Genomic DNA, 13,210 nt, shown 5'->3' with positions numbered 1-13,210 from the left:
CTACCACCCCTCACATACCGTTTTATGACACTGTTCTGCTTTGCGCCACTCCTTCCGTGTACCTAGGTACCCCCCTGTTCGCTCCTCTCCTGCACCGTAAATAAAACACAAAGAGGTTGTCGACACACAAATAAGAAGCAATATTCTGTAGGTTCAATTCACCTTCTTGTTCTGTTATTTCCCCGCAGCCACAAATCATACATTGTGTCACATGAAAGAGTTTCCAACACTCGGACTAGAGGTAGCACTTCTCTCTTCGTAGGAAACCAAGTCTGTCTCACAGGGTTGAGACTAATGCAGCGTAGCTACCCCACCAAAGTACCACAATCAAAAATACACAAATGTTTCTTTGAGGAGTTTTTTGTTTCCCAAATTGACGAAGTTCAATAAGGACTTCAACAATGGTTTTCCCCGCAAGAGAACGCAGCCGCGATTCTCCGCAAAACGGGGAAAACGAACACCAGGACCTCGAAGACTCAGTGGCCCTGACACACACAGCCGTGTATGTCATCAAAAGGGAACTCAGCGCGAGTTCCGCTTGTCACAGGGGCCGTGCGCCTCCAGCCGGCAAACACACGGAAGGCTCCTTACTCAAGGTTGATCCGACCCAAACGTCCTCACACGAACTCGGCTCACGCTCTGAATTATCGGCTCCGTTCTCCCTTGTTTCCTGGTTTAAATCGCCGAGGCTGCGCCGCTGACGTCCTGCGCGGCGTAACCCATGGCCTTCTGGGGTTTGTGGTTCCAATGTCAGTGGTCGCCGTCTACCACGCATTGCGCGGACAGCGGCCCACGATGCCCGATTCCTGACAACACGTCATACAGTGACAAAATATTCAAAGTGTTCCGTAGGAATTGGCATTTGCTAACTGGAATTGTGGGGATCAAAAATCATATAGGTGATAAGCCATCGGTCACCTATAGGAGGGGTGTTTCCTTGCGCAACCAATTGTGTCCAAGCTATGTGACCACTCCCCCTAATGAAGGCAACTGGTTACCCCCCAAACCGGCAGGTTTCTTTACTTGTGGGATGTGCATCGTATATGAAATGGGTAGGAACAAGACCACCACTTTCTCATATAATGGCGACCGCAAGTTCAGGATAACTCATTTTTGCAACTGCAATACTCCCTTTACTGTCTATGTCCTTGGTTGCCCATGTGGTCGTATATATGTTCAACAACAAAAAAAGCGAGAGGTCTCGTCTGCAATAAAAGAAAGCTCTCACAGCTGTGCGCTGCTATGATATATATCAACAAGGAGAGAGGTAGGGAAATTCAAAGACACTCTCTTAGTCCCCGGTTAAATGTCCAACAACAAAAAAAGAGAGAGGTCTCGTATATATGTTGGCAGCAGTATACGACCCCTAAAATTAAGAATACAAGAACATTGCAGGGCAATCATTAACAGGGACACTAGGCACCGAGTAATGGAACATTACAATTCGGAACATGACAATGATGACACCTTTTGGTTTCACGCAATCCAACATATTCCCTATAACAAGAGAGGTGGAAATAGGGAGTTGGTTTTGAGGAGGGAGGAAGCTAAATGGATTTGTCGCCTTCGGGCAATTAACCATGGACATAATTCTGATAATGAAATGCACCATTTTTTATAATTTACTCCTTGCCTCTATTCCTGTTATCATTGGCAGTTTGAAGGTTTTGTTATCCAGTCTCTTCGGCATGGTTTAACTCCATATCTAACAATTTAAAATGTTTGTTGATTACAAAAAATCGTCTAAAATAATGTGTGATGCAGATAAATATACTGTATATCAAACGATTGGATTATATTTGACTCTGGAATTATTTTCAAATTCTTTGTTCAGTCTTGTTTCCATTATAGACATCTGTCTATTTATTTTGCCATCTGTATGCCAGTGAAAGTACATCATAGACTTCTGTCTATTTATTTTGCCTTCTGTATGCCAGTGACAGTACATTTCACATTGGGCCTTAGTGAGAGATGTTCTTTGCTATTTATTGTAACTTACCCCTTTTCTGAATATCAATAGGAGTTAAGATATGTGGGCACTTTTGAATCATATCCCGTGTAAATAGTCAGCCTATGAGGGCTTATTTTGGTATCACTATCTGGCTATTTGTGCAGCACCCTAATAATCATAGTTTCTTGTACATGGTCCAGTCAACCTCTTCGACTGGCTGATATATTTTTTTGATTCTTTTGATTTTTTTTTTAATTCCTCTTATTTTTTCGCTTTATAGACATATATCTTCAAAGTTTTAAAAATTAAAAATGTTAATCAAGAATATATATATTTTTTCTAAATATTTTTATATTATTTCCACAATTGTACCGCTTTCAGTAATTGTGGACGAAAGCATCATAGTGCTTTTGGGCATATTTTCCTCTTTCCTCGTATTACACTGTGGCCAGTACAACATGGCTGCTATATTACCGATTCCCACTTTGTCCCTTTTCACCTACTAACACCAGGTGGTTAAATCATGTGATCGGCCCGCCAGGTTTAAAAAGTCGGCTTTGGCCTTATCACTTTGTTTGTCAAAATCCGCCGGGGGTCGTTACGTCCGCACACCTTTGTCTGAGGTAAGCGCTGCACTAGAAAGTATATAATGCAAAAAGCCAGGCTTGCCTGCCCTCGCTACTTATATCCCGTTTTTGACTTCTGTGGTTTACTAGTTGTTTTCCGAGGTTGATTATTAATTCTGGTTAAATCGTTGTTGTTCAGGGGAAGAGGGGACTCGGATGGTCCATCTATTTAGTGAACGCTTATGGGGGTAAAAATCGGACAGAGACGGGTTTTCGTATGCGTCTCCAGCCATTAAAATGAAGTAAGCAGTCTGGGGTTTTTCTCGCAGACTTCCAACTTTAGGCCCCATTGACTCCCTGCTTGCATTTTTTAATTTGAAGCACAGTGCACATTTATTTGATGTGCTGATAATACGTGAAGATATATATTAGCGTACTTCACTTTTCTTTTCTTTTTATACTTTGTTGCAGCTATTTGCGATAGCAGCTTATCAAGGACTGCCTATTCGTTTCTACGTTTTGTGAAATCCTATGGATAGTAAAGTGAGTTGCCACAATTATCTTAACTCTGACTCATGACATCGCGTTCCACATAGCGCTTTACAAAATCGAGTTAGATTACATATAAGTTTTGACTGTGTCAAAGTACTCTCGAGACCAGAGGGCTTTTTTTTGAGACCCTAAACCTGAATAGAAATGGTTAAGAGAGCTTTGCCTTATTGATTTGCGTCTCCAACTTGAATTATGTATGGGGGGAGCGTCTTTGCTCTGTATTGTATGAGTACCTTGATTTTATATATTTCAGTTTGTGTCCGTTATACAGGCAAGTTTGCTTAGATCAACTTGGGGGTATTGGCTTGCTTCTGTATTTAGTTATACCCACCCTTTTAACTTTCCCATTACAGATATATCTAATGAGGATACTTTGACGCTATGTGATTCGCGTGACAAACTTCACGGCCCCCTACGTTTCAGGATACACAGTTGCATTACGGAACCTTTTATTAGGTGAGGAGATAGGGCCCTTTCTCTATTTGCAAATGCTAGTAAATGTTGGTTTACATATGTTAGGTTAGATTATGACTTGGGTCTTAGGTCTATGAATCTTAACCTGTATATAGACTTTTTTTGTTGTTTTTGTGTCCGGTATACTCTTTATAGTTTTGGAACTCGTGTCAAGCTCACTTTCCTTCTTCTTTTTTCAGTATTTGTACCATTATAGTGGTGCATCCTGCTTTCTTCATCCATACTGAACTGATAGAGGAAATGTATTTATTACATTCTGGTGAGAACCATATGCTTTACACTTGGTTATCTTTATTTGACTTTTTCTATTGACTAAGAGATTAGTTAGATCTACTTTTTCTTTTCTCTCTTTTTCTTTTTCTTTTCTCTTCTTTTTCTTCCTCCTTGAAAGTATTTCTTCCTCTGTATTAATCAATTCATTTTTCTCAACGTGTTGCTTCGCCTTTTAAGTAATGTTTCTGCCTTGTGGAATTTTGATCCATAACCAATCAAGGTGTTACTTAACTGCTACTCTGGAGTTATAAGTTCTTTTCATTTATGTTTTACATGAAGTCTCTATGTCAGTATATATGTAAATGTGATACTATTGTTTGAAGTGCCATCTCTTGTGCTCCTGGATTCTGTATAAATTTGTTTTTAATCATGTATGTATTGTGATGTATTTCCCTTTTATATGTTAGTATGTGTTATTAACATATATGTATATTTCACGTTGCTTTCAGCCCTGATGAAGCTCCCATGGTTGGGGAGCGAAACGCATTTGCTTTCCTGTGCACTCTGAAAAAACGAAACTAAAAAGAAAAATCTATTTTTGCAAAATTCTGGTCTCTTGCAATTTACTTTGCGATTGGTGCTGCCTCCATTTTCTTCAAATTTAGATTTAGATGTCATCAGGAATTCAGCCCCTTTACAGATTATCCAAATATTGACTTTTTTCCTCTTCCACCAACCCGCTGAGGAGACAATCCAGTTGGTTTCAGGAATGACCTGTGGTGTCAACCTTGTCCAAGTAGCTAATTGCCAAACAAAATTAGCTGAGGCCCATTTGGCCTTCAGGACCATCAATGTCTTCCATTCGGATATTTCAGCAGGCCATCTACTTGTGGAAGGCTACACAGTAGGAGAGCATCCCACCATCTGTAACCTTATTTGATGATTAGATTTACAAAGACTTCTGAGCCTAGGTATTCACAACTATTTGACGTTAAATTTGCTCTGAACCATGTTCCCATGCTGGGCCAATAAGGAATATTTATTTAGGATGAAACTCTCTGCCATGCTAGCAATGCTGCCTGATCTCCTGCAGGAGGTTTGCAGATCTCTGAACTTACCCGACAGGATGTTTACCCCAGGCTGTGTACGTTTTACTATTGTCGAACGGATGATGCGCAGTGGAAGTGTCCATAATAGTATTTATTAATATCAGACAATAGGTGAATCCTTTAGTAGGTTGACAGTAGGCCAGATTTGCAAGTTGTTTGAATTGCTACAAGTTCAACCATGTCATTCAAAAATAAAATAGTTTACACAACCTAAGAAAGTGTCAGCTTGTTCTCAGATAAAGGCTGTGGGAAAAAGGAGACTACTCTGCTTTCCTTCATGGGATTTTGATCTGGGAGGAGTAGGCTGGAATGGGTTTTCACAGTGGGAAGAGAAATGGTGAGTTTCCCATTTAAAGAAATGGTATAAACTAAAAGCCTGCTTCCAAAAAGTTTTTGCAAATTGTGAGATATTGTACTAAGTCACTTCACAAAATCAACATTCGGACGTAGTCACAGAATTATCAGCCTAATTATTATTAATTGATCAGATCGCAACTTGAGATCCCCTTTGATTAGCTACAAACACAGGGATGATGGCCTGCTATGAACAGCAGACTACCATTCCGGTGTTTGCATTCCTGAATATAAAACTTTATTTAAAGCTGCCTATGTTTCTTTTCTAGACTGGTGCTGCTTTAAAAATAAAAATCAATTTGGACATTAAGTGGCGCAGGCAGTGATCCCAGACCATTGCCTTCTGCCTTCGGACCTAGACGATTCCCTCTTTTGGTACTGATTAATGATTTTCAACAAGAATTGCAGTTGCAAACCATTGATACACTGCATACCAAATTACAAATTGGAAGGAATGCCCCATATATGTCCCTTCCAAAATTGCAACTGGATATGGGTCGCCAATTCCATTTAACACAACTGTCTTAACTCCTCAATTTGACTATACCGAAATCCTATAATGGGCACCAATTAAGAGAGTCCACTTGGTCCAAATACCTGATCTCTATTACAAGAAAACCCACAATGTGCCATTACTGTCACTTTCAACATGAGCTGTGCTAATTGCATTGAATGTTGGACATAAACTGCTCACAGTCCATGAACATATTAAATATGGGCCAACTATCTAGAACATCAAGGGTTTTAGGATTCGAGATAAACATTTTAATGGCACTCCTGGACTTCCCAGAGACTAAATTCTCTGGATGACCTTGTTAGAAACTGGGTTTCTGGTTGGCTAGGGCGTACACCTAAGCCAGGCCAATCCCATTTCTCTAGTCAGAGTAAGGGAGTTACACACCCAAGATAACCCCTGCTCACCCCCTTGGTAGCTTGACAGAGCAGTCAGGCTTACCCCAGAGGCAATGTGTACAGCCTTTACGCAACATACACACACACACACCAGTGACACACTAGACACACCACAAAAGAGACTGCACACAAGGTTATATAAAAATAGCCTTTGTATTATATATACATCAAAACCACATTAGACTATAAATCACTGAGTAGCATTTAAAGCACGTTTAAGACCACATAACATAAATCACTGTGCCATTAGGCACTTGTCATAAATAAGGCATATACCACATCAGACCCTAACCACATGAAACATTGCACCACTATGTGATTTGCCTGTTGTGACATCACATAAACCATTTTGTCGTTTCCTTATAATTTGACTTGTACCCCAATAAGAGTACATTTTATCAAAACACAGTACAGTACTCATTTGAAAACCTCCCACACCTTTGGTAAAGCAACATATCTTTATATGCTGATATAGCCCCAACAATAGTGAGCTTGGAAAATATTAAACAAAATATATTAATTGGTGAGGTGATTATTTTGGGATCCTCCCTAACCTAGGGAGAGGACCAGGCAGATTACTTGAATGCAAAGAGCACATCATGCTGAATGATTTGGTGGTGGTCCCATCCTCTTAGGATCACCCCAATCAAAGCTATGGGGAAAAAACAATCCAAACAAAGTCCCTGCAAAGCAATATGGGGTGAGATTCTATAGTGAAGTGAAAATCCTAGTATCGGCTCTCCCGCTGAGCTGGGAGAACCCTGCAAGGTTTGTCTGGGTTTATCTCTGCTTCTGGGGGTTTGCGGGAGGGGCCTGTCCCACTGGGCACCTCAACAACATCTCTTGGTGAAGGGCAGCTCGGGGGGCCCACTCCGGCTATCCTTGCCGGCTCCCTGCTCCATCAGCACCCACACGTGCTGCGGCAGGAGCTGGCAACTTGCATCGATGTCTGCCCACTCCAGAGAGCAGACTGCAGCCCTCTGCAGTCATCTCCCCCCAGACATGGGCACAGGGAGCAGGGAGAGCTGACCAGCCCTCCCCCGTCCTTACTCTCGGGGAAGCGCGACTGTGTCTACGCTGGTATCCCCACCTAGCTCCTCAGAAGACTCCAGACCATACAGAATGCCGCAGCCAGACACACACTGGACCACCCCAAATGAACCCACATCACCCCCACCTGAAAGACCTTCACTGGCTCCCCATCCAGGAGAGATGCCAGTTCTAAAACCCACCTACAAAACCCTCCACAACCTAGGACCTGCCTTTATCAACTATCGACTGAGCTTCCACCAACCCTTCAGACTGCTCCACTCCTCCTCACTCGCCCTCGAACAGCCCCCTCCACATCCTTCTCAGCGATGGCCGCTCCTTATCCTACATCACTGCTAACACCTGGAAAGACTTTCCCCTTTGGCTCCGACCTGGCTCTTAGACACAGGCACAGCACCCAGATACCTTCAGTGGTGACAGTGTGTGCTTTACAAATGCATGTTTGATTGATTGATTACACAGCTTAGACGTTTTAGTTGATGGATAAACTATAAACCCACAGTGACATATAAAGTGATGTATTTGATTCAAAATAATCATCAACGCCAACAATTTTTAATGAAGAAAGTTAATTTGCTGCTTTATTACTTGATGTCGATTGATTTAATCAACTTACCCATAAGACTAGAGTATTCATTAAACGATCGATACTTGTTCTTTTAAATTTTGTTCTGCCACTGTTCTGCATTAGTTTGGTGTCAGGGCCTGTACAAACAATAACAAGAAGTGAATATCAATAGGCAAATAGTTTTTTAAATGCATTATTTAACATATATTAACATATATGACTCAAAACACTGACATCATAGCGTGCACCTGGTTCTTGTTTTAAAACGATACACATATCCATCTTTTGGGACTATGTAACGGGTGCATTTGTGCAAATGCAGCGTCACCTATGCATGTGCTTGCTAATTCTAAACATAAAACATTGCACTTCCTTTTTCACATTTGTAATGATTTTTCAGCAGAAGCAGACACATATCAAATGAACCCTTTCCCATCAATATTTGCACATAATAAATCACACAAATGAGACATAGGTAGCCATTATTTCTTCAGTTTGCCTCTTTCAGCCGCCACGACTACTCTCCAGAGCCCAGTAGAATGTGCTTGGGTTTGCAGTACAGAAGAGAGCCCACATCATGGGTCCCGTATATAGGTGTATTTTGGCAGATAAATCTAGTACCGCCACCTAGTCATCAGGGTCCAGGATACAATGTTTACACTAGTAACTGAATAGGCTGGCTATCATACCTTGGAGTTTATTTGAACATGTCAAATTAAAGCCGACTATTTGTTGCCATGTCTTTAGTTTCTTACATACTGCTCATTCTAAAGTGGTAAAATCTCGTGTACATTGTGAGCAAATAATAAAAAGGATACCATACGATAGTGGGTTGTGTAAAAGAACAACATTTTACTCAATCATTGTTTGCTTTTTTTTTTGTCTCAATTAGCATTGTGTTATTCTTGATTGTGCCATACGGGCCCTCCATCATATAAAATATAAAATTTGTTATTCACTAATGGCATTTGTGAGAAGTTGCCTTGGAATATGATGCTCACTAGTTCTAGTGATCACCTAGTACCATGCCAAGCAACCCTTATGGTGCAGGTTGTAAAGTCAACCTTATAGACAAGCTATCCTAGGGGTAGCATGGACTAAGCAGTCTTAGGCTAAACTCTGTAAAGGCATGTGAAGCAAGCTGTTTTACCATATACAATCCCTTGAATACCAAATGAAAGGACACCACATAGATATATATTGAAAATATATATAGATTTATTTCTACAAATAACCCTGATACTCTTTATGAGCACAGAAGCAAATGCGTTAAAACAAAACACAGTTTAAATACACAAAAGTTGCACAATTATGGATGAGCCCTAGGGGCCACCTAAACCATATACTAAAATAGTGGTATAAGAACCACTATGGGGAAAGTGAAGAGGCCAGGGGGCCTGGGGAATCGCTGGAGCTGTTCGGGACTAGCAGTGAAGAAGTCGGGAAAGGCCCGCGGGACTCGGGTGCAGTGCGGAAAGTGCACGCTTTACCAATGCAATGTCAATGGTGCGTAAAAGTTACAAAGTTAGTTATTAAGGAACCTTCCGAGTGACCTAGAAGGGTGAAACTTTAGACACAGACACTAGAGGTGTATACCAGTGTGGGAACACCGGCGTTGCTGAGTTACCTCACCCACAGGAAGCGGGTGCACAGGGTCGAAGTAGTGTCGGGTTTCGTCACGCAGGTCGATGGTGCTTGGAGCTGAAGATGCTGCAGGCGGCTCGATGTGAAGAGTTCCGGTGGATCCAAGGGTGGATCTGAAGAGGTGAAGACCTGAATGTTCAAAGTCACTAGCCAGTGACTACCGTGGAACCAGGAAGGAACCAGGCGATGTTGGGTGCAAACAGGTGATGTTGTGAAGATTGTCTCTGCAGCCACGTGGACACGAAGAGGTCAAGGACGTCCAGGAGTCGGTCACGAGCTGTCCCACGTAGGCTCTCGCTGATGGCGGTGTCGGCAACTTGATTGGAGCAAACAGGCCTTGGCTAAAGCAAGCCACACAGGAAGTGATTCAAGCTTCTCACTCGGACCAGCAAGGTCAGAGCGGGTGCTCCTTTTCAGGGGAGCAAGGGCCAATCTGGAGCAACCAGACCAGTGGTGTAGATTGTCGTTTTCGTCGCCAAGATGGCCGCTAGCCACGTGGCAAGTGGCCGGGATGGCGCATCAAGTGGCATGGTGCAAAAGGGCCCCACGCAGATCGTGGAGATGCTGGGGGGCTGATCTTTGGTGCAAGGGCTGCTCGAGGTTGGGGCTTCTCAAACCCCAAAGCACAGCGTCGAGGGTGCCTCAGGTGCTGCGCAGTCAGCTTCTCGGGGGTCTTTCAAGAGGTCCGGTCCCACGTCTCTCGGTGCCTCCACGGGTCCCTTCTTTGCAGGGACTGTGGATCGGGCTGTGAGAAGTCTGGGAGTCTGGGTCTTGTCAGGCTCTGGGCTAGGGCTCCAGCGGGAGGTGGCGGCAAAGCAGACGTCGAGTTTCTGGTTGGTGCCTGTGTTCACAGGGTGGTCACTCCTTGGCCACAAGGGAGATTCTCTTCCGTCTTCTGTGCAGTAGAATGTCGAAGTCCAGTCTTCTTCTGTATTTCAAGTTGATTCAGGATGATCTGAAGTCTCAGGACACAGCTCCCACTCTTATTCGAATCTGGGGGGCCGGATCACCTACTAGGTCCCTCCTCTGGGTGGAACCAGGAAGGGGGGTGGTTACACCCCCTTTCCTTTGTCCAGTTTCGTGCCAGGACTGGGGCTGGAAAGCCCCAGCACCGGTTTGAACTGGCCTATGCACAGGGACACCTTGTGTGCCCCAGGCATGTCTGATTCTATTCAGCCCTGTCCTACCCAATACACAAAATCCTGTCTGGAGTGGTGCTAGCACCTCCCCAGGCAGGAAACCCTTTGTCCAAGCTGCCCTCGCTGGAAGGACTCCCAGCAGCAGGAGGTCAGACTTGTGTCTGTGGTGGCAGCATCCATTTTGTGATGCTGAGGCTCTGTTTAACTTTAACCAGGGTTCAGGCTAGGTACATGTTGTGTCCCTCTAGAAGGGTGGAATGCTACCCCCGTCGCCAGAACTGGCGAGGGGGTAGTATTCCAATTCGTATGACACCTTACTCGACATGTTTTGATAAAGCCAAACCCAAGATAGCATTTAACCGCGAGGTTCATAATGCACTTAAGAGTATATGGTATGGCAGTATCATGAAACAGCTAAAGGACATGGTTCCGAAAGCTGCAGACAGGCTCAGCTCATGCCAGAGCACCATCTCACATATTTCCAAGCACTCTGCCTCCAGGATTGATGAGGCCTTCCATAGGAGTGACTGATAGGAACATATGTGTCCATTTTAGGCTAGGTATAGGCATACTACACCTAAGTAAGGGGTGGTTACACCGACTTACCCCAGCTGAGTGATCAGCCAGTTGTGTCAAATATGGAGGCCAGGCCAGGGGTGGCACAATACATGCTGCAGCCCCTGGTAGGCCTTGGAAGCACCTATGCCCTGGGTACCTGGGTACACTGTTACAGGGGCCAATAAGGTGAACCAGTTCCAATTTCGTTATGCACCTAAAGTACATGGGTAACAATTTAGAGAGAGAACAGCAGGCTGTGGGTCTGATTAGCAGGCCCACAGCCACATTAAGTCATAAACCAGTGAAGCAAAACGCAAAAATTTGGGGTGACCATAGAATAGCAGACCCTACTCTCCTACAGCATTGCCTGAAACTCTGTTGAGTAAATATTTTTTTTATTTTTTAGCAACAGCTTACAGATGTTTATAACTGTATACACGTTTTGCAAATGCATAACATAGTTTGTTGGCAACCCCTATGAGAATAATGCATCTTTTACTATTCTTACACTGTCAACTTTCAATCAATCAATCAGTAGATTTGTAGAGTGCTTCTTGTCACCTGTAATGATACCCAGGCGAATCAATTAAATACCTATTTCAGATTCTTTACAAACTCGGACATAATGTGAATTTTTGTGGAATAATTTGTATTTGCATTTCCTTGTCAATAGCTTAACCAGTACAATGTGATCTATACAGCATAGCACAGTTTGGACACAAAAAGTATGCTTAAGAGAACTGAAAATACACCGGTACAGCATTATGTAATATTGCAGTCAATATATGTGGGTCAGCTATGCATGGATAATAGAAAGAGAAATCTATGATATTAACAATAGAGGTGGGAAAGAACATTTCTGTCTTTAGAGTTGCATTGGAAAAAGAGTAAATAGAACAACAAAGGGTTCCAAAAGGAGAAAAGTGGTTCTGAACAGCAACTTAACTGGGTGGATAACATAAGAAAGGTAAAGAAAGAAAAAACATCTGAAAGAGTGGATGCACTCGTTCGTAGTGTCACGGAGCCAGCAAGGATAAGCGGGATTGAATGAGGGAGATACAAAACAGAGCGGAGAATGGAAGGAGAAGGATATGGTTGGTCTGTACATGTGTTTAAGGGTTGGGTGGAGTGGCCGGGTCCTCTTGAGTAACTTTTCCAGGAAAGAGTCTTACGTCTTTGAGATGGGGTACTTGTGAAGACCCTTCGCCTCTTCACGGGGCAGCAATGTACTCTCAGCCTGAGCCCATGCCAACATATAGAGTGCACATACGGAGGCCACGTGGGGGGTGGCGGGGAGGGCATTGCCGCTTTCCATTTACGTGTAATCAGGAAGTGCCCTGTTTGTGCGCATAGTGCCAGCAACCCATCGGGTCTGATGCCCACCGCACCTAACATGCGTCGGTATTGTACAATTAAATGTTTCGGGGGTTCTTGATGTAGCTCACCTAAGGATTTAGTAAGAACATCAATAAAGGAGGCATGTAGTAGGAACTAGATGGAAGAGAGCACAACCGAGCATGCTGAGCAGCGGCAATGCAGAGGCATATGGAGTAATCAACCGAGTGAGGAATACTGACCTACGATAGCACAGATTAGCAACTTGAAGGAGAGGGATGTTTGGCGGGGGAGCCCAGGCAAGCGGGTGAAATAGAGTCAATATGTGCTCCAAGTCCCAGGAAGGGAGAAGCGAGGCAGTGTCAGTGACATGTGCCAGCAAACAAGCATGACACCCACTGAAGTTGGGAAGCCAAGTAATAGTGCTCAAAATTGGGAACACTGAGTCCACCATTTTCCGGTGGAGGCACAGCTTAACCGCATCGATGCGGCGGCTTTTCCCGCTGTACGCGGCAATTTTAAATTTACCGCGTTACATGACGAGCTCAGCTCTCATGAGCGCACGGCAGGTTACGCTCATGACGAGCTGAGCTCGTCATCAGCCTGGAAGGGGTTAAGCAGCACTGCTCTGCAATGTGCATTGTGCCAAATGAGGTCCCCCACCACACGCTCCAGGGAGCAGGAAAAAAGCCGGTGGATGAAAAGTGCGAGATTGCTGAAGTAATATAGCAGCTACGGCAGGGCCACCATTTTTGTCAGATCTACTTGTCCACCATGTTGGCATA

General features: G+C 43.7%; 1 protein-coding gene across 6 annotated transcripts in view; it reads right to left on the bottom strand.

Annotated features, from left to right (window-relative positions):
• Window positions 1-13,210, bottom strand: part of ATP8B4 (ATPase phospholipid transporting 8B4 (putative)) — a 4,589,528-nt gene that overhangs the window by 2,970,147 nt on the left and 1,606,171 nt on the right. For all 6 annotated transcript variants that reach the window (XR_013609828.1, XR_013609825.1, XR_013609826.1 and 3 more), the window contains one exon: window positions 7,798-7,886. Coding sequence is in view for 2 of the 6 variants with exons in the window: in XM_078684774.1 (XP_078540900.1) it covers window positions 7,798-7,886 (89 nt within the window). In the remaining 4 variants the exon portion in view is untranslated. The remainder of the gene's footprint in view (window positions 1-7,797; window positions 7,887-13,210) is intronic.

Source organism: Lissotriton helveticus, chromosome 3_2, assembly GCF_964261635.1.
Source record: "Lissotriton helveticus chromosome 3_2, aLisHel1.1, whole genome shotgun sequence".
In the NCBI taxonomy this organism is placed as follows: domain Eukaryota; kingdom Metazoa; phylum Chordata; class Amphibia; order Caudata; family Salamandridae; genus Lissotriton; species Lissotriton helveticus.
This window is presented reverse-complemented; position numbering and strand designations above follow the sequence as displayed.